The sequence below is a fragment of the Takifugu rubripes genome, chromosome 17 (genome assembly GCF_901000725.2).
Source record: "Takifugu rubripes chromosome 17, fTakRub1.2, whole genome shotgun sequence".
Taxonomy (NCBI): Eukaryota; Metazoa; Chordata; class Actinopteri; order Tetraodontiformes; family Tetraodontidae; genus Takifugu; species Takifugu rubripes.
Window position 1 is genome coordinate 7264733 of NC_042301.1, and position 22127 is coordinate 7286859.

Here is a 22127-nt window from a genome sequence, read left to right on the forward strand (position 1 = left end):
GTGAGGACTTGGTATTAGGTGTATTAGCGCGTTCAACTCAAGCAATAATGATGTTGGTGTTAGGCATACCTCGGCGTAGATTGCTAGGACAAGAGCCCATAATCGAAGACAGCTGACGTTCTAAGCACTTTATTTCAACATCTAACCGAACTGAACGCCCTCGGTGAACATAACGAGGACACCTATTGTGATTTTGTTTTAAAGCGGCAATTACATGTTAGTATTAAAGCAACTGCTACATCATTGCAATCGCCTTGAAACGATTTGGTAGGTTTACAGCAGTGAAGTGCTAGATACCAAAAGCTGTGGAAATGAACAGTCGACTGGAAGAGATTCGCAAGAGACAAAAACTCAGGCGACAACTCTTAGCTCAACAGGCAAGTAGTCAGAGTCCCTGACGTTAGCATGTGGCTAACGCGGCAAGCAAGTTATTCCAGACCTGTTCTGTGCAGCCCAGAATTGTCAACCTACTTGGGAAAGGGACATTTCTATTGTATGGCATGCAAATAATGAGCTCTCCAAAAACACTATAACCACAGAATAGTGGTTATTTTATGTGCAGTAGATATACAGACAGAGCCGAATAATCAATGCAAAATAATAATAATATAAATGTAAATACAAGAAATACCTTCATCTGTACTTTACCATCCCTTTCTTGCCATAGTTGGGAGCTGAGAGTGCAGACAGTATTGGAGCAGTTCTCAACAGTAAAGACGAACAGAGAGAAATAGAGGAGACCAGAGAAACATGCAGGTGAGTTCTGTGAATAGAAATGTAGAAATGGGTTTAAAACTAACTTTCCCAAGTGATGCACAAATACACACCTGATTTCATAATGAAAACATAAGGTCCCCCAACTGCTGTGTCTTTATGGTATAAAAGCTGTTGACAACATCAAAACATTGACCCTGTGGCCATGATTCCAGGGTTTATCTATTAGTTCAAATGATGGATTCGTGTTTTGCAGGGCTTCGTTTGAAAGTTCAGGCACAGGTAACAGGAGGAAAGCTCCAACAGAGGGAGAGGATACAGAGGAGGATTTGGAAGAACAAAAGGTAAGCTTATCAGCTAGATGACATGGTCTTGGCTGTTCCCAAACTCTGGAAACCCTTTTCTTTCCTTAGGAAGTATTTTTCCTCCCATAACACACTGCATAAGTATGTGGCAGTAGAGGTTTTGTTCTGTATGCATGTTATACACTAAGTTCAACTGCATTTTAAAGTTGATTTTTAATGTGACTTAATGAGGATTTTCATTCTGACAAGATGCGAAGGAACAGATGTCCAACAGTAGTTGGGGACAGCTATTCTCAACATTTTGTGCATGTGTGATTTAGGATGAAGTAGAAATGCAACAACAAGAGGAGAACAACCCATACGAGGAAGTTTACAAAGACTCAAGTACATTCCTCAAGGTGGGAACAAGGTGCCTTTTTACATTCCATTTTTCTGTAGCTAATTAAAACCTACAGACTTGTACAGCGCATTATCCTATCTTATTTGGAAAAAAAAAATCTGTTCATTTAAAAAGTCAGCTCTAGAGGTTGTTCAATTTATTTGTTTGACTGAATAATGACTGCCTACGAAGCTTGTCTGGCTACATAGCTTGTCTGGCTAAATGACCCTCTGTGTGTAGACCAGACCAATGTTAGTCATCATTTCAGTAGATGTAACACTAGGCTGAGAAATGTAAAAAAAAAACCAACACAATGACAACAATCCTTTTCCCTGGTAGCAACTAACTATCAACTATTAAATGGACTAAAAAACTTTTTTTCGGATTTTGTGGCAGGTGCATTGCAACATTAGCCCAATGCTAGTTGTACTTCTTTGTCGTGTTCACCACTACTTTCAGAAATGATTTTTGCTTCTTAGGGATATCACTGATATCACAAACTTTGTTGAATTTCTGAGTGAGACTAAAGCCCCCCCCCCCCCCCCCCCCATGGCATTAACAACATTATTTCATTATTTCACTGAAGATGATTTCTGTTGGAAGGTAAATTGTATTTCCCTGAAGACTTGAAACAAATAAATATGTTGTCCTTGTCAAAATAATGTAATTGAAATACCTAAATTAGAAACTACAAATTACATTTTCAAGCTGCTCCAGTTAGTTTGTATGCAAAGAATGTCATTTAGGTGTTATTTCCACCTCCAGTGATTTCTATTACGGTACCCACATATATCTTAAGCAATCTTTTAGCCAGTAGAACACCTCCCCCATTCTTTCTTCTATATGAATAACAAGCTGCTTCCATACATTATTTGTTCTTATTTAAATCTTTTAGAAAGAATATCCCATGTTATACAATATTACATGGGATATTCTTTCAAAACACACAATGTCAGTCTTGTTTGAAGGCAGTTTGATTGAATGTTTACTGATATGCATACAAATCATATGTATAATTTGATTTCCCTCTAATAATCATACTATTTTAAAAAAAAAAGATTTTTATAATTTTTTTCTAAATGGACTTTTAGCTTCACTTAAGTTGAACTTTTAACTCTATTTGATAAAATTAATCAAAAAACCATACTTTTCATCAGCTGTCATATTTGTTGCCTATTCATTCATTGTTTCATTTGTTCATTTTCAGGGAACGCAGAGTTTGAACCCTCACAATGACTACTGTCAGCACTTTGTTGACACAGGGCATAGACCTCAAAACTTCATTCGAGATGTTGGTGAGTGGGTGTTCACAGTTCACGTGCATGGAACCCAGTGATTGCTTCTGATTGTGCTGTGTTTCTCCTGTGTTTCAGGCCTGGCTGACCGATTTGAGGAGTACCCTAAACTCCGAGAACTGATCAGACTGAAGGATGAGCTCATCTCCAGCACCAACACCCCTCCCATGTATGCTAAACAATTATGTGGTTCAAGTACATATTTCCCAACTTTTATTGTACTTACAGTAAGAACACACTGTATCGGTTTCAATCTTACTGTTTGCTTATAGGTACCTTCAGGCAGACCCAGAACACTTTGACCTGCAGGACTTAAAATGCAAGTTTGACGTAATTCTGCTTGAGCCTCCGTTAGAGGAATACTACAGGGAATCAGGCATAAGCCACACCGAACGTTTCTGGACCTGGGATGATGTATGCACACCAAACCTGAGTTTATTGGTGTATAGTAGATACAGTCAAGTTCCTCTCTCTGTCTTTTGCTGTTGTAGATTATGAAACTGGAAATTGAGGAGATATCAGCGCTGCGTTCCTTTGTCTTTCTCTGGTGTGGCTCTGGTGAAGGACTGGATTTGGGCAGAATGGTAACATGTCTCATTAAAGGACCTCTTTAAATGAAAATGATCTGTTTACCTGGGTGTTACATGATCAACAATTGTATCCAACAGCTTAGTTTTCCAGCTGTGATATTGTTCTTAAAGATACCCTCACTACTTTGTGTTGAGTTCTGTTCATTACATTATGGAAGGCCAATTGTATATATTTGGCAGCTATTTTGTTTTTCATTTAATTTTTTTGATAGGGTGAAAACATTTTGCTGCCTACGAAGTTTAAAAGAGGCCAACTTTAAAATATTGAGTGTCATGTAGGCGTTCCATCAGCAGGTGGTTATTTTAGACATGTGCTTAGTCTTTTACCCAGCTATTCAAGCTGTTCTATTTTCTTTGTGTTGCCAGCATTCTTTTAGAAAAACAGCATGTCATTCATGTTTGTGACGCAGGTGCTTTCTAAACACTCCAGGAACACCAAGTCACAGTCCTGTCTATGAGAGAACTGCTATTTTTAGTATGTGTTACAGGACTTGTGTATGTCTGTGTGAAGAAAGGTCAGTGCCTACATTTCAGGTTGATAATACAGATTCCTGCTGAATGATATAAGGAGAAAAGAATTGATCTTGATCTTGTTAATAGACTCATTTCTTCTGGTTAAATATTAAGAGCCCAACACCTTTGGAATGGAGGAGATCTTGACTAAAAATAATGTATATATACACAACATAAGAATTTTCTTTTTAATTACTGCTTACTGTGAATCACCCTTTTTAGTGCTTGAGGAAGTGGGGCTTTAGGCGGTGTGAAGACATTTGTTGGATCAAAACCAACAAGAACAATCCAGGCAAGACCAAGGCAATGGATCCTAAAGCTGTTTTCCAGAGGACAAAGGTACAAGAGGACATTCAGCTGGTCATTGTAAAGTTTGTCTGCACATACATTTAACATTGGTGTGATAGCCCCCTCGTCCCTTCCAGGAACACTGCCTAATGGGAATCAAAGGGACTGTGCGCAGAAGTATCGATGGTGATTTCATCCATGCAAACGTAGACATTGACCTGATCATCACAGAGGAGCCCGAGATGGGAAATGTAGAGAAGCCTGTGGAGATCTTTCACATCATTGAGCACTTCTGTTTGGGCCGCAGACGTTTGCATCTTTTTGGACGAGACTCTACCATCAGACCTGGTGAGTTATTCACCCTTTCTTCTTTTTTGGTAATAACTCCATTGATGCCACATTGGCGTATTTATGTCCTCCTTTGTTTTCTTTGCATTGTTTTCTTCTTTGGTTTCTAGGCTGGCTGACAGTGGGCCCTACCTTGACAAACAGTAACTTTAACCCAGAGACATATGCCTCCTATTTCTCATTACCTAACTCTCATCTCTCGAGCTCTACTGAGGAAATAGAAAGACTACGGCCCAAATCTCCTGTTAAGCTCAAGTCGGACCGTGGCGGTGGAGCACCTAGAGGGGGAAGAGGGGGCCCAAATGCAGGAAGAGGTGGAGACAGAGGCCGTGAGAGAAACAGACCAAATTTTCGTGGGGATAGGGGAGGTTTCAGAGGAAGAGGAGGACCACATCGGGGGTTTCCACCTCGCTAAAGACTTCAGGGTAACCAGACTTTCAGGAAGTGAATTCATGTCGTATGGATCTATTTCCAATCAAACCTTTTATTTGAATTAGCTTTTAATTTTTACTTGCAAGTTTATGATAGTTCATAGTTACGAACTCTTAAAATATGTTAAGTCAGTGGGTGTGTAGCTTAGCATAATTTCTACCTATACATGGGGAACGGAGACAATGGCCCAATTCATTCGGCAAAGAAAACCCATTTGTCAGAATGTGCTAGAAGCAGTATTGCACATTTACATGAGGGGATCAAAAGAATTAACACAACTAGTGCCCCTTTCGTATTTGTGTTAGTAGAATCCAAGGAATGGGGGAGAGTAGGTTTTCTTAATTGCGATTTTCGGACTTTCTAAACTTAGACATGGTCATGATGTGTGGGAAAGAAAATGGTGGAAAAGAAGAAATCTGTCCCATCATACTTCAGCCTCCGATGTTAAAAAAGAAACTGAATGAATGCATGTATTGCCGTTTTCCCTTACCCAAGATGTATTAGAGATACACTGGTTCAGTTTCAGCTTCAGACACAGGAATGTCTTTACGTCACCAGAACAGGTGCTGCTAGTTTCATGCCAAATTCCAAAAGTGTTTTTAGCCTTTAGGTATAACAAAACAAAGCAGGGTACAGGGTACCTTTATGATTTTGATTCTGGGTTCAATTTGAAATAACTTTTTTATATCAGCATTTCAGGTGGATAGATTCGACAGGAGAGTACAACCTGATTTGGCCAGAAAGCTAGAAATTGATTTGGGAGGAAAGGCAGCATCTTACTAAAATGGGAATAAAAAAGAAGGAAATGTTGGATATCAGTCAACTGCATTAACCAGTAGAGAAATTACATCTGCAAGTAAACACTTGCAGATGTAATTTCCCAAACCCAAATTTGAAAATCATTTCCTCATTGTTATGACTTCTTAAATACTGTTTGGAAAAAGTTTTAACTTCCTCTTATTATACAAGCCTGTAATTCTGCACGCAAGCAGTGTCAGCAACACCAGCTTTACTGTGTTTTAGTTTTTCTCTGTGAGGGTGTGGACTCATTACTGGAAATAAGAGTAAACAGGACATAACTAACTACGAGGCTGTGCGCTAACTGCTCCTGAAACCTTGATTGCTGTTGTCCACTTGTACTAATTTTTAATACCTGTTGATGGTTTTCAAAGTCATTTTGGTGACAAATAAAAATGAAGAAACTTGCAGAGCTGTGAAGAATGGGATATTATTTTTCACTATGTCATCAGTGATGTGACAAAAACCAGCACCAGAACTTTTCAAGTCACAGGAGCAGACAGACAGATTGAGATTTAAGAGAGAAGAAACCAAGTACAATAAGGAAGACCCAGCCATCTGCGCAGAAAGCTGCTGATCTTCCTTTCAAAGGATTCCACTGTTGTTACTGGGACTGCATACACGAGGAGAGGCCACAGGACTCTGGGAAGGATGGAGTACTGGTAGATCCAGGCTTTAAATCTACCAGGCAGGCCAGACTTGTCCACCTTAGTGAGCCACCCTCCAAACTCTTCCGTCGACTTCTGGATAGCAGCAGTGTCCTTCGGGCTGGAGTCAAAGAGCTTTCCCAGGCTCTTGACTGGTTGCTCTGTGATCGATGGAATTATGGTTCCTGAGATTGAGAATCGGAATTTGTCCACCACTTTCCCCTTCTTCAGTACCATGGACCTTGACATGGTGGGCTTAAAACTCATCCTAGCCCATAGGATGAGTCTCTCCAAACCCTGCAAGATCCACCTACACCCTGGGGCTGATGTTGTGACGGTAAGGTCGTCCATGTAGGCTCTTATGGGGGGCTGTCGGACACCTGATCTGGATAGAGGCCCTCTGCACTCCACCTCAGCCGCCTTTACCACCATATTCATCGCCAGTACGAAGAGGACGACGGAGATGGTACAGCCTGTTATTATTCCTTTCTCAAGGCGATGCCAGTCTGAGGTTACTGACCCTGAAGTGACCCTGAGCCTGAAGTTATTATAGTAATACAGAATCAGGTCCTTGATCTTACTGGGAACATGGTGTAGGTGTAGCGCAAGCTCAACTAGCTTGTGTGGGATGGACCCGTAGGCGTTAGTCAGGTCCAACCACAAAACCGCTAGTTCTCCTTTGCTCTCATGGGCCTCTCTGATGAGCTGTGTGACTACACCATTGTGCTCTAGACAGCCGGGGACTCCAGGGATCCCACCCTTCTGCACTGAAGTGTCGATGTAGTTGTTCTTGAGGAGAAACTCGGTCAGTCTTCGGGAAACGATGCTAAAAAACACCTTCCCTTCCACACTCAGTAGTGAGATAGTCCGAAACTGGTTGATGTTTTTCGAGTCCTCCTCCTTGGGTATCCAAAGTCCCTCAGCACACCTCCACTGGTCGGCTACTCTCCCCCTTCGCCAGATCACTTTCAAGGCCTTCCACAGATGCTGGAAAATTTCTGGACAGCGCTTGTAGACGAGGTAAGGTACACCACTGGGGTGTACACTTTTGACTTCTGATGACTTCTTCAACCTCCTTCAAACTAGACTCTGCCAGCTTGAACTCTGCCGATGGTGGGGCAGGGCTGATGAGCGCTCTGTTGGGTCCTAGGTCTTGACCCCTCAGTGGGTCGCTCATGGTGTTTTCAATCAATCAATCTTTATTTATATAGCGTCTTATACAATCAAAATTGTTTCAAGGCGCTTTCCAGAATCCCAGGGCCTGACCCCAGACAAGCAACAGTGGCAAGGGAAAAACTCCCCTTTAACAGGAAGAAACCTTGAGCAGGACCAGGCTCATGTAGGGGGACCCTCCTGCTGATGGCCGGCTGGGTAAAGAGAGAGGAGAAGGGGGAGGACAGGTAGAGGATAGGATAGGTAGGAGAGGAGAGGAGAGGAGGAGAGGAGAAGTAGAGTGAAGGGGAGGTAGAGGAGAGGAGAAGGCGAAGGAGGAGGAGGAGGGGAAAGAGGAGAGGAGAGGAGAGGAAAAGGAGAGGAGAGGCACAGAGCACAGAAACACACACAAAAAATATGTTATACAATCACTTCAGCGGGGCCGGAGGTCATTATGCAGCTCCGAGGGCGGCGATACCTGTAAATAAATAGAAGGGGGGGGGGGAGCAGAAAAAAAAAAAAAAAGGAAGCGATTCACTTTCTCCCTTGAGCACTCAAGTTGGCCACTCCGCTTGTCCCCGAGCAGCTGTTTAGAAAACCGGAAGGGATTGGCCATGAAGGCTGCTTGCTTCCTGGCTCTCTCTCTCCCGCGCCTCCTGTGCCACTCTGCTCTGCGGAGAGTTTTCAACTTCTTCTGCAGGATGTTATACAGCTCTTTTAAAGCTTGCTTGTCCCCATCAGAAGCTCTCTTGAACCGTTTCTTGAGGGTTCGCAGCTCCTTGCGCAGTTGGTGTATCTTAAAGGACCTGCAATTCATGGTGTAAGAGGTGGTCTCACTGTTGCCCTTCTCGATCCGTCCAAATCTTTGAGCGATAGCTGACGATGATGGTACTTATCGCCTGGAGTCTGCTGTCGACATCTCCTTTGGCTGTGGCTTGGATGATGTTGGACACATCCTCATCAAACTGCAGCCACTCACTCCGTCCATTTGCTGGGGGCCACTTAATCCGCTGCTGTGGGCAGGTGGGCATACACTGGGCAGCCAGTGTATGCATCCACTGCCACCAAGAGGTATCGGAACTCATTGACCCTGTCTATCATGTCAGTGAAATCTATAATTATTTCTTGCCCTGCCATGGGGGCAACTGGAAACTTGCCCTCGTGTGGTCGAATTGTTCATTTTACATTAAAGTGTGTGCATATTGAACATTCTCTGATATAATTTTCTACAATGGCTGACAAAAATGGATGCCGCCAATGTGTTAGATACCGCATCATTTGTGGTTTCCCGCAGTGTGTCAGGCCGTGGGCCTCTTCCAGAACGGCATCTAAGAGACCGGGCGGGAGACCAGGTCTGCCGTCTGGGACCCGCCAAATTCCTTCAACTTTCACAGCTCCCCTTTTCCTTCCAAACTGTTTTTTGTGGAGAAGCTTCTTCTTGATCACAACCAAGTCTTTCCCTGTCGTATCTTGGTGAAATTTCCTGAACTGTTTTCTCTACCAACAGTTTTGCTACCCCTGCTACACGCCTTACACATGGTGGCTGCCTGTTTTCAATGGGGTCCAGCATTATACTTGCATACATTAATACTTTCCTTTCACCCCCTTTTTTCTGAAAGAGAACACCATTTACTGTATGTTCTCCTTCAGAAACATCCAAAAAGAAAGGCTCTTTATAATCTGGAACTGCCAAATGTGCAGATGTCGTGAGTGCCTGTTTAAGGTTTCTCTCCCTCAGTTGTGCATGTTAGCCGGGCTGCCAAATTACGCATTCCCTGTTCATTCACCATTGCACGTAGGGGCATAGTCTTTTCTGAATATGAAGGAATAAAATGTTTACTATAGCTCGTGAGACCCAGAAATGACAACATTTCAACATGTTCAGCAAAGTCGACCTGCTCAGGCCCAACACACCAACACGGTGATGTAATCATCCAGAAATTTCCCTATAACCTTTCTCTAAACACATCCTGATACACCTCATTATTCTTACGGTCGTAAAACAGAGTGACATGATAGGGATCAACTGGCGGGGCAAAGGGACCCAGCATCGACAACCAGGGCCTCCAGCTCTGAAACAGTGCCACAACACCGACACCAGGTGAGGTCTCAGGCTCAAGTTCTCCCCAATAAATGTCCACCCACACCCCCTGTTCTGGAGAGGGTGTCACACTCATCAGCATTTGTCCCTTCACACCTTGGTGTGAAATGCAGCAGTTCAGTTTCAGTCCATTAGGAAATTGCACCAAAAGACCTTTATCTCCACACAGAATAGCTGCTCCTGTCCTCAACAGGAGATCTCGTCCCAACAGGTTGATAGGGCAATGTGGTGAAATCAAAGGGGTGCAACACAGTCTGTCCAGCAAAACGAGTCACTAATGGAACAGAAAACGGCAGTCTCTCTGGGCTTCCTGAGAACCCCACAAGCTCGACGGTGTCAGATAAAATCAGCTCCGATAAATTCTGATAAATTCCATGAGATGGTGGAACACTGCCTAGTACCTCCGGGTAGTTGTGATATGGACAGTCCCTTTGCCAATGACCATACCCTTTGCAGGCATGACACTGATCTCGGCCTAAGTACCCGCCTATCAAGCCATATCTCTGCCCGCCGCGTCTCCCACACATGCCTCCACTTGGACTGACCCAATACGGGTTTATCGGAACAAAATTTTGCTGCGGACCTAACGGATCTGGCTGCAACTGCCGAGGAAACTGCTGATCCATCTGTTTCTTCCTTTCGTTTATCATTAAGCTTTTTCCGTGCCTCATCTAACTGCATTTTTAAGAGCTGTTCCTGCGCTGTAATCACCCCCTCTTTCTTTCCCTGTTGTTTAGCTTTAAATGTGTTGATGTGGTGAGAGAGATGTCTCTCTCTGACATCTGTTGTACTGCCTGGAAGGTCAGGATTTCCTTCCATGGCTTCTTTCACTAACTGTGGAAGTCCTAAAATTATGGCCTGACGGAACAAAGTGGTGTGTAAATTATCTGAGCCAGGATGGCACCCTGTGGCACACATCCATTCCTCTTTACACCTCATAAGGAACCAATGTGCCGACTCACTTTCCTCCCACTTAAATCTTAAGTTCTGCATTGCTCCTGGAGATATCGGAAATATCTGTCTCATAGCTTCACCAACCCTGGTTGCACAAGACCCAAAACGTGCAGCATTAGGTCTGTCTTTAATGCCTGCTGCTACCTCAACTTTATCCAAATCCCAGAGAGACACTTGTCTACCTAAAATTCCTCTAAAGTCTCCCATCGCCAACTGCATGCTCTGTGTTAAACTGAAAAGGGTAGACATCCACTTGCCACCTCCCTCTGCGGGTGGGGGCATCTTATCCACTAAACAATTAATGTCTGTGATAGCAAATGGAACATATACTGGTTCCTGTCCTCCTCTTTTCTGTATCAGAGGGGCCTGGAACTGCGGCCTTCCTAAAACGGGCCCCTTACTCCTCGTGTGTATTCCTGTTTGACCTACCTCCTCATTATTTATGGCCCCTGTCAACGGTACACCTCTATACTCACACTCACTCTCTTCCCATGATTCTAATTCATAATGTCCCATACTTGAACCCTGATCCTTTCCATATAATTCTGTCTAAGCTTCAACAGGGTCCTGAAGCTCCAATTCCCCAATAAATGTAGCCGGAATTTTGAAGGTATCTGTCTTATTCTCGCTCTCCTCTTTATCACTGCCATAAATCAATCTTGCCTTCTCCTCCCTGCGCTCAGCCCTGGCAAATCCTCCAGAGGGATCAGCTCTTTTCACTTGTTTTGTTTGATTGCTAAGTGTTTTAAAGACGTTTAATGCAGATTTTTGACTGTCCTATTCTTTAAATGTAGTCTGTTGGGAGATTTTAGGGCGAACCACCTGGGATTCTTCTCTAAATTCAATTTTTCCTAAGTTATCTTTAACCTCTTCCTGTCCCTGTTTGATCCTTCTAACCTGTCTCCGAAGTTCACCCACTGTCTCACATAAATCCTGTATTTCTTCATCTCTGTCCACATCTAACTGACCACTATTAATAGTCAAGACTGGCAATTGATACGGGGGTGGGGAAGTGGTAGTGAGTAATAAACAAGATAAAAGATGCTAACAAGATAAGATTACAAGATCACTGAGGACAGAAATCTCACCATCGAAGTCTACAGAAAATCTACACATACCGACCAGTACCTCCAGTTTGACTCTCACCACCCACTGGAACACAAGTTGGGAGTGATCAGAACTCTCCAACACCGGGCCAGAGAAATACCCACCACATCCCAAGGCAGAAAGAAGGAACAGGACCACATTAAGACAGCTCTCAAAACATGTGGCTACCCAGACTGGGCCTTCACCAAAACCTCAAGAAAGCGAGACCTCAGCAAAGGAGAGGAGGAGAGAAACAAACGCCGCAGCGTTTCCATCCCCTACCTGTCCGGAGTCTCGGAGAAGTTTAGGAGGATCCTCCAGAAACACGAAATACCGGTTCATTTCAAACCCAGCAACACTCTCAGACAGAGGTTAGTACACCCAAAGAACAAGACCCCAAGACCCAAACAAAGTAATGTTTATGCTGTACAGTGCCAGGAGAAATGCAAGGAACTGTACATTGGGGAAACCAAACAACCTCTCCACAGAAGAATGGCACAACACAGACGTGCCACCTCTTCGGGTCAGGATTCAGCAGTCCACTTACACTTAAAGGAGAGTGGGCACTCCTTCGAGGACAGCCAAGTAAGGATACTGGCCAGAGAAGACCGCTGGTTACAAAGGGGGGGTCAAGGAAGCTATCCATGTTAAATTGGAGAAACCATCCTTAAACAGAGGTGGTGGCCTGAGGCACTTCCTATCACCCACATACAATGCAGTCCTCCACTCCTTCCAACAGCAAAACAAACATTCACACCATTCCAGGAGACCCAGAGACTCATCACCATGTGACCCAGCAGACAAAGGGGAGACACCTCAACAGAAACTAGGTGAACGACCCGACCAACGACCCTGCTAACGACTCTCAGGTGACCACCCAGATCATTAGCATGCAAATGGTCCACAGGGGCTATATATTTTCAAGCTCTCTCCCCAGCAATTTCAGAACTGAAGAAGCCTTCTGGATAGAAGGCGAAACGTCTTCAAGAGAAGAAACCCAGTCCAGTTGACAGAGAAAACTACCTTGGAAACAAGATAAAATAATTCTCTTCATTGTGTAGAACTCTTAAGTTTTGGAGGAATTACCATCCATCTTCTGTTGCTTCTCCCTAATGTTTGTGATGAATTGCCATGATTACCGGTATACCTCTGTCCAATGAGCACAGTGGGTATTTATGTGAACGGATACATGGAGTAGAACAAGTTCTACAAGTTTTGTTAGATCCTGATCACCACAGTTTTTAAAAGGAAGTCTTCAAAGGCATTTTCTTATTCAAGGGCACACGGTGTCAATGGGCACATCTCTGTGAATACACCTGATTTGTTTCACTCGGGACTTGATTACGGTAAGAAATTTGTTATTTTTATTGATGTTACTGCATAAAATGTAGCATTCAAAAAATGTACAACCCCCCCAAATTAAAGATACATTTTTCATTTAAAATGGGATCAGGGCAAATAGGTTTTCCAGTATTGTATGAGCATGGATCCAAATTCTGTTTTAATTCCTGAATTGGTTATATTTTCACTATAAATGGATTTTTAGTCTTCATTAATTGACTTTAGTTAAAAATCCGTTTAGGAAATTTTTGAACATTTTTAGCTACATGTAACCACAGATTAGTATTCATTAACATTCAAATTGAAGTGCGATGTGTTTAACTTACAGATCAAAATCTAAATGAGGATTTTTTTCATGTTTAATTTAATTTTCACAATTATTTACAGAGAACTAGTTTAGGGTTCTATTGGTTGTGAAACAAAAAGATAAAAATCTAAAACAAAACTGAAATGTAATGACATCAAAAACTTTATACTGACAATGTATCTCCTCAAAAGACATACTTATGTGGTACCTGATGAAGCATATTTGACAAGTTATCTCTTCTTGACTTAAATTTTGCACATGTATTTTCTCTCTCTAAAAATAAAATATTACATATCATTTTTACATTTCACAGAAAGCAAACAAGAAAAATGGGACCCATTGTGTTCTTTCTGATAGCAGGTATTTTCTTTAATGTGCACAAGCAATTCTTATGTGGATACCAGTGAAATTTTGAAAAACATCAATTTTATCACTGTAATTTTGCATCACAACAGGACTAATTGGTCCATCAGCCACAAACACTACAGGTAATAACATCACTGTATACTGTACTTTCCAAGATTAAGGTATTTCTGCACTTCAGTTAATGTAAAACTTTCTCTCTTCATCAACTGCCAACACAACCTCACAAACAAACAATGTAACTTCATTGGCAGCCAATGCAACTTCAACACCAAGCAATGTAACTTCACCAACAGCCAATACAACTTCAACACCAAACAATGCAACCATGTCAACAGTTAATGCAACTTCAACGCCAGTCAATGCGACCTCGTCATCAGTCAATGCAACTTCATCAACTGCCAACACCTCACAAACAAGCAATATAACTTCACCAACAGCCAATGCAACTTCAGCCCAAGCCAATACAACTTCAACACCAAGCAATGCAACCATGTTAACAGTTAATGCAACTTCACCGCCAGTCAATGCGACCTCGTCATCAGTCAATGCAACTTCATCAACTTCCAACACAACCTCACAAACAAGCAATGTAACTTCACCAACAGCCAATGCAACTTCAGCCCAAGCCAATACAACTTCAACACCAAGCAATGCAACCATGTCAACAGTTAATGCAACTTCACCGCCAGTCAATGCGACCTCGTCATCAGTCAATGCAACTTCATCAACTGCCAACACCTCACAAACAAGCAATATAACTTCACCAACAGCCAATGCAACTTCGACACCAAGCAATGCAACCATGTCAACAGTTAATGCAACTTCACCGCCAGTCAATGCGACCTCGTCATCAGTCAATGCAACTTCATCAACTGCCAACACCTCACAAACAAGCAATGTAACTTCACCAACAGCCAATGCAACTTCAGCCCAAGCCAATACAACTTCAACACCAAGCAATGCAACCATGTCAACAGTTAATGCAACTTCACCGCCAGTCAATGCGACCTCGTCATCAGTCAATGCAACTTCATCAACTGCCAACACAACCTCACAAACAAACAATGTAACTTCATTGGCAGTCAATGCAACTTCAACACCAAGCAATGTAACTTCACCAACAGCCAATGCAACTTCAGCCCAAGCCAATACAACTTCAACACCAAGCAATGCAACCATGTCAACAGTTAATGCAACTTCACCGCCAGTCAATGCGACCTCGTCATCAGTCAATGCAACTTCATCAACTGCCAACACAACCTCACAAACAAACAATGTAACTTCATTGGCAGTCAATGCAACTTCAACACCAAGCAATGTAACTTCACCAACAGCCAATGCAACTTCAGCCCAAGCCAATACAACTTCAACACCAAGCAATGCAACCATGTCAACAGTTAATGCAACTTCACCGCCAGTCAATGCGACCTCGTCATCAGTCAATGCAACTTCATCAACTGCCAACACAACCTCACAAACAAACAATGTAACTTCATTGGCAGTCAATGCAACTTCAACACCAAGCAATGTAACTTCACCAACAGCCAATGCAACTTCAGCCCAAGCCAATACAACTTCAACACCAAGCAATGCAACCATGTCAACAGTTAATGCAACTTCACCGCCAGCCAATGTAACCTCCTCATCAGTCAATGCCACTTCGCCATCAGTCAATGCCACTTCGCCATCAGTCAATGCCACTTCGCCATCAGTCAATGCCACTTCGCCATCAGTCAATGCCACTTCGCCATCAGTCAATGCCACTTCGCCATCAGTCAATGCCACTTCGCCACCAGCCAATGCCACTTCGCCACCAGCCAATGCAACCTCGTCACCAGCCAATGCAACCTCGTCACCAGTCAATGCAACTACACCTCCAGCCAATGCAACCTCCTCACCAGCCAATGCAACCTCGCCACCAGCCAATGCAACCTCGCCACCAGTCAATGCCACTTCGCCACCAGTCAATGCAACCTCGCCATCAGTCAATGCAACCTCGCCACCAGTCAATGCCACTTCGCCACCAGTCAATGCCACTTCGCCACCAGTCAATGCCACTTCGCCACCAGCCAATGCAACCTCGTCACCAGTCAATGCAACTACACCTCCAGCCAATGCAACCTCCTCACCAGCCAATGCAACCTCGCCACCAGTCAATGCAACCTCGCCACCAGTCAATGCCACTTCGCCGCCAGTCAATGCAACCTCGCCGCCAGTCAATGCAACCTCGCCGCCAGTCAATGCCACTTCGCCGCCAGTCAATGCCACTTCGCCGCCAGTCAATGCAACCTCGCCGCCAGTCAATGCAACCTCGCCGCCAGTCAATGCAACCTCGCCGCCAGTCAATGCCACTTCGCCGCCAGTCAATGCCACTTCGTCGCCAGTCAATGCCACTTCGTCACCAGTCAATGCCACTTCGCCACCAGTCAATGCCACTTCCCCACCAGTCAATGCAACCTCATCACCAGTCAATGCAACCTCATCACCAGTCAATGCAACCTCATCACCAGTCAATGCAACCTCATCACCAGTCAATGCAACCTCATCACCAGTCAATGCAACCTCATCACCAGTCAATGCAACCTCATCACCAGTCAATGCAACCTCATCACCAGTCAATGCAACCTCATCACCAGTCAATGCAACCTCATCACCAGTCAATGCAACCTCATCACCAGTCAATGCAACCTCATCACCAGTCAATGCAACCTCATCACCAGTCAATGCAACCTCGGCGCCAGTCAATGCAACCTCATCACCAGTCAATGCAACCTCATCACCAGTCAATGCAACCTCTTCCCCAACCACACCTACTTCAGCAGAGGTCACAACAACTTCAGTCCCTATCAAACGAAAAATAAATTTGGGATTCAGGTTGCAACGGATCTTTACACAGGACCTTACAAACAAGACCTCACCAGCATTTCTGGAGTTAAAAAAAGAAGTGACCCAAGTGGTAAGAAAGTAATTTCTGTCCTTCTGTCTTTCCTGTTGACCGTCTCTCTCTGTGTTGGCCCCTGTGGAAATCTGTCTGACATGTTTTATCACTTCTCCACTTAACTGTCAGTTATTCTCAACTCATTATTGTTTGAACAATTTGTTTTCAGCTTGACCAGGTGTATTCAGAAAAATTTGGACCACGTTTTAATCGAACCATTGTCAACAGTTTTAGGTACAACCATTTTCTTATGAAGGATTTACCCCACAAATCACCTCACAGCATGTAATAAGGAACCCATTTCTCAAATCATATTTGTGCTGCAGACAAGGATCCATTGTGGCAGATTGTGACCTGGTCTTTAATAATGAGAGTTCTCTACCAAATACCAGTTCAGTCAGTCAGACTTTGGTTGATGCTGCTTCCACCACTAACATTTCCCTCAACATCAACACATCATCCATTTCTGCAACAGGTATGTTTCATTTCCAGGTAAATACATTTGAAATTTGCATCTTAAATTTAGATGAAATGCAGTTGGCAAACTACTTAATGGAATTAATTGTTGTATTTCAGTTGTTCAGACAGCAACTGAATCCCCAACCACAGCTCCTCCTCCAGTCACAGTAACAGGTAAACAACACATACAAAATTACTGCGTAGTTTCTTTGTATGATAGTTTTTAATTTAGCTTTTGGTCATTTATCAGACCTTTTTGGTGAAAAAGCTGAACATAGACGTGTAAAAGAAACTCTCTAAACTAAAGTCTCACATCAATTATTTACAGTCTCACACTTAAAATTGTTCAATTTGTTTTGTCTGTCAAAATATTTACACAACCTTATAAAAATCCTCATCACCAATTATTGCACCATGAAAGGCAGATGGCATTCAGCAATCCTAACCTTTTCCTCTTGCCAGGTACACATGCCACTTCGCCACCAGTCAATGCAACCTCGCCACCAGCCAATGCAACTACACCTCCAGTCAATGCAACTACACCTCCAGTCAATGCAACTACACCTCCAGTCAATGCAACTTCACCGCCAGTTACTGTAACCTCGCCACCAACCAATGCAACTTCACCCACAGCCAATGTAACTTCACCACCAGTCAATGCAACCTCTTCCCCAACCACACCTACTTCAGCAGAGGTCACAACAGCTTCAGTCACTAACAAACCAAAAATAAATTTGAGATTCAGTTTGCAGCGGAACTTTACACAGGACCTTACAAACAAGACCTCGCCAGCATTTCTGGAGTTAAAAAAAGAAGTGACCCAAGTGGTAAGAAAGTAATTTCTGTCCTTCTGTCTTTCCTGTTGACCGTCTCTCTCTGTGTTGGCTCCTGCGGAAATCTGTCTGACATGTTTTATCACTTCTCCACTTAACTGTCAGTTATTCTCAACTCATTATTGTTTGAACAATTTGTTTTCAGCTTGACCAGGTGTATTCAGAAAAATTTGGACGACGTTTTATTCTAACCATTGTCAACAGTTTTAGGTACACCCATTTTCTTATGAAGGATTTACCCCACAAATCACCTCACAGCATGTAATAAGGAACCCATTTCTCAAATCATATTTGTGCTGCAGACAAGGATCCATTGTGGCAGATTGTGACCTGGTCTTTAATAATGAGAGTTCTCTACCAAATCCCAGTTCAGTCAGTCAGACTTTGGTGGATGCTGCTTCCACCACTAACTTTTCCCTCAACATCAACACATCATCCATTTCTGCAAAAGGTATGTTTCATTTCTAGGTAAATACATTTGAAATTTGCATCTTAAATTTAGATGAAATGCAGTTGGCAAACTACTTAATGGAATTAATTGTTGTATTTCAGTTGTTCAGACAGCAACTGAATCCCCAACCACAGCTCCTCCTCCAATCACAGTAACAGGTAAACAACACATACAAAATTACTGCGTAGTTTCTTTGTATGATAGTTTTTAATTTAGCTTTTGGTCATTTATCAGACCTTTTTGGTGAAAAGGCTGAACATAGACGTGTAAAAAAAAAAAAAAAACTCAATAAACTAAAGTCTCACATCAATTATTTACAGTCTCACACTTAAAATTGTTCAATTTGTTTTGTGTGTCAAAATATTTACACAACCTTATAAAAATCCTCATCACCAATTGCACCATGAAAGGCAGATGGCATTCAGCAATCCTAACCTTTTACTCTTGCCAGTTGCACATGTTGTTCTTCATCATTAGCATTCCACACATGCCAGTAGCCTCAAAACCACAACTTATTTATATCTGCAACATTTGTTTATATGATAGTGTTCAGAAATAGAAAGCAAGCATTAAATTAATATCTAATAGCGATTAGTGATTGCATTTTTGAGTGATGAATGCCACTTAAAACTTCTTTTTAATTGTGATTTGTAATCACTTATATTTTTTTGTGACTGGAATCGATAACAGCATTATCAGACATCAGAATTATTCACATGAATAAAAATTTTAAAATAAATCCGTTATCAAACTCATTTCTAGCTGAAACCGACACAACTGAAGTCAGCACAGCTGAATCTACCACAACTGTCACAGGTAAGAAAGCAACAAAGAATGTTTGAACTATTATGTACACCTTCCCATTTTGCTCACAGTAGCTATTATATCTTTACAAATAAATTTATGTAGGGCATATTTATGCGATTTACTAAATTTTACATTAAAATGTACAAACATAAACATCCACATGTTTAAGTTAATTATATATGTTATGAGTTATGAACTCAGGTTAGCATTCAAATGAGCTGATTTTGAATCAAACTGAAATAATTTGAATTATGAATCTCTCAGAGAAATCCTTTTTTTCTTATATTCCAGCTACAACATCAGGGAGTGAAACTTGGTCCCCAACAGGATTATTGACATCATTTACATTAACAGTGATGGCTGTGGCACACACTCTTATCAACTCAGGCTTTTGATTGCTGCTTGTTTCTTTGTACTTTTGCTTCACCATGTCACAATCATCCAGAAGCAACTCATGGCACAAATCACAACACTAACTTATTAGAGGCTCATGTTCTGATGACACAAGTATATTATATGGTACTAGTTGCAGTATAGGACATTTTAGGATTTTAAAACATTCCTTACTTGAAACATTATGTGCTTCAGCTGCAAAATTTTCATCCAGTGAAACTGTTCTTGGTGAACAGTGGAAGGAATGTAAAGTTAATGTCAGCTTCATGTGACAAGATAGTTTTTAAATAATCATTTGAGCTTATAGGGCATCTTTTGGAGCATAACCCATTTATTCAGAAATGTAGATGCAGTTCTGATAATCCTGTAATTTTACAGGGGTCTGGCATGTCCTTCAAATGAACTGCAGCATTTCCAACCAGCTTTATTCAAGAATAAAAGTGCCAAGTTACGATGATTTTATTGCATTATTATTATTGATTTAAAATTCTGCACAATGTTTACTCTGGTATATTTGCTTAATATGTGAAAACAATAAAAATGAATATCTTTGCTAATAAACTCAACTGCCTCTCTGCCCCTTTGACTAAATAATAAAACTAATAATAATTGTTACACCTGGGTTTTCTACTGGACCTGAAAGCAGGCAAACGCAGTACGAATAGTGTCCAACTCAAAAGTCCTCCTGGACTGCAGGGAAAGCACTCGTCCAGGTATTTCGGGGCGCACAGAGCGCCAAGCAAACGCGGGAGTCCGGTCCAGTGCGTTTTTCCCTCCAGCAAGGAGACCTCGAACAGGCAGGGAGAACCGTTCTACAACAAGTTCTATCAAAAAGCGAAGTAACAGGAATCAGATTTTCCATTTGGAAAGTGATAACTCTCTGACGCTGGCAGACAGGCACTCCGTCCTTAAATAGGTGGCTGATGTAGAGTGCCTACAGGTGCGTCTGCCTGCAGTGCCAGCTGTAGCACATTATCGGCTCCTTCACACCCTCTGCAGGAAGAAGCAAGCAGGACCACAACACACGACCTGAAACCCTGGACCCGAGCAAATAATAATATAAAATTACAACCCAAAACCCAGATTTAAATACATTTTCATGAAATTGATTTAAATAAAAAAAACAACTTAAACTTGAACATAAGTTTTCATATCCAAGGTAGTTTTCTTTGTCACCTGGACTGTGTTTCTTCTCTTCGAGGACATTTCACCTTCTATCCAGAAGGCTTCTTCAGTTCTTCAACGAGAAGAAACACAGTCCAGTTGACAAAGAAAACTACCTTGGATAACAATGACCTGGATGATTGAGAATCTACACAGACATCTTGCATACGTTTTCATACTCTCATAAACATGTGGGTCATTCAGATACCATCCATTTCTTTAGTTCAACTTTCAGCTGGTTCCACATTTTCATCAGAGGCCATCTGTCTTCAATTAAAATGACTGGACCTGATATGGCCTTACAGTTTATAGTGCGTATCATAGCAAAATGAAATCCATGAAGAAGTTGTTTGTCCAAACAATGAAAAGTTCGGTTAGGTCCACCGTGGCACCATAGATTGTGGTGTACACAGGTGGCAAAATGTGAAGTAGAATTTTAACCACAAACATGGTTTATTCAACATAAAAATTAGCAAGCAAATAAAAATTTGATTGTGTCTCTCCCGTACCCCAATGCTTGCTGGTCTCTTACCTTGAGCCTATTCATACTCTTAGGTGCCCCTAAACAAAAAAATAATAAACTAAAAGAATAATAGTGTGAAAGCCAATCATGCTGAAATCAAATATACTGATTCAGTGTTATGAAATCTAAAGCACTAAACCCATGACTTATGACTTTTGGATCTCCTGCTGACTCCTAAAGCTGGAGGACTCAGGAACAGTTACTCACAAAGTGAAAGTTTGCCATGATCTGCATTACTCTAAATATACTCAACTGTCCTGATTATCCTGATTATGCTGAGAAGTAGGGGTTTAATGAGTCCAAAGTCTAGAGATAAAAGAGCTATACAATGTTTTTTGGGTGTTCTTGGATTTAAAGAGAGACATTAGTAACCCAGGGTAGATTTACTACATGCAGGTTGTGGATTGACGAAACAAAATGACAGAAGATAGAATAAATAACATGTTTATTTATTGCATAGTTTTCTATGGTCAAAAGAGATGTGCTCTATGTTTGAAGAGGTGAAGTTGGTGCATATTTAGAGGAATAATAGAGCTGTTAAAATTATTATTATTATTATTAAAAATATTATTGTAAAATATTATTGTAAATGTTCTATAAAAATCTAAATTAAGGACCTACATTAAAATCAAAACTAATTATGGCCCTAAATTATATGGCCCTAAATTATATGTTAGATCTCATCTACAGAGAAATCAAATTCAGGTGAAATGTTTATGTTAAGTTAGATGAAGTGGAAAATAGGTCTAATTTACTTTTCTATTGTACAGCAATAAGACAACAAAGTATTAAAACTGAAAATTTGATTGTATTGATTGTATTAACCTCTCTGTATGCCTTATTGCTTGGATGTACTTGGTTCCTGGCTTGTCTTTTTGGTGTCTTAGAAGGCAATGCGTGCTGGGCAGACAGACTCTGCATAATACTAAATTTATAGACCAAT

General features: G+C 41.8%; 2 protein-coding genes and 1 pseudogene across 7 annotated transcripts; 2 read left to right on the plus strand and 1 right to left on the minus strand.

Moving 5' to 3' along the window:
• Positions 1–6074, plus strand: mettl14 (methyltransferase 14, N6-adenosine-methyltransferase non-catalytic subunit). The gene is made up of 11 exons (XM_003976547.3): positions 1–377; positions 668–756; positions 971–1058; positions 1340–1417; positions 2606–2693; positions 2772–2862; positions 2966–3107; positions 3185–3277; positions 4019–4135; positions 4222–4432; positions 4543–6074. Exons 1-11 carry the CDS (start codon positions 312–314, stop codon positions 4845–4847), a joined length of 1368 nt encoding a protein of 455 aa, XP_003976596.1. The 5' UTR covers positions 1–311; the 3' UTR covers positions 4848–6074.
• A 103-nt stretch (positions 6075–6177) lies between these two features.
• Positions 6178–7552, minus strand: LOC105419584 (uncharacterized; annotated as a pseudogene).
• Positions 7553–12712: 5160 nt separating this feature from the next.
• On the plus strand, positions 12713–20063 carry LOC105418961 (uncharacterized threonine-rich GPI-anchored glycoprotein PJ4664.02-like). 6 transcript variants are annotated; one of them, XM_029851195.1, is made up of 14 exons: positions 12713–12948; positions 13564–13610; positions 13706–13738; positions 13868–14370; positions 14725–16572; positions 16724–16788; positions 16881–17029; positions 17131–17187; positions 17476–17840; positions 17992–18056; positions 18149–18297; positions 18399–18455; positions 19060–19113; positions 19396–20063. In XM_029851195.1, exons 2-14 carry the CDS (start codon positions 13580–13582, stop codon positions 19497–19499), a joined length of 3480 nt encoding a protein of 1159 aa, XP_029707055.1. In that variant the 5' UTR covers positions 12713–12948; positions 13564–13579; the 3' UTR covers positions 19500–20063. The 6 variants fall into 6 exon arrangements, with proteins under 6 accessions (XP_029707055.1, XP_029707053.1, XP_029707054.1 ...); XM_029851193.1 differs by having other exon boundaries at positions 12714–12948; positions 14515–16572; XM_029851194.1 differs by having other exon boundaries at positions 12714–12948; positions 13868–14108; positions 14421–16572.
• The last annotated feature ends 2064 nt before the right edge of the window (positions 20064–22127 follow it).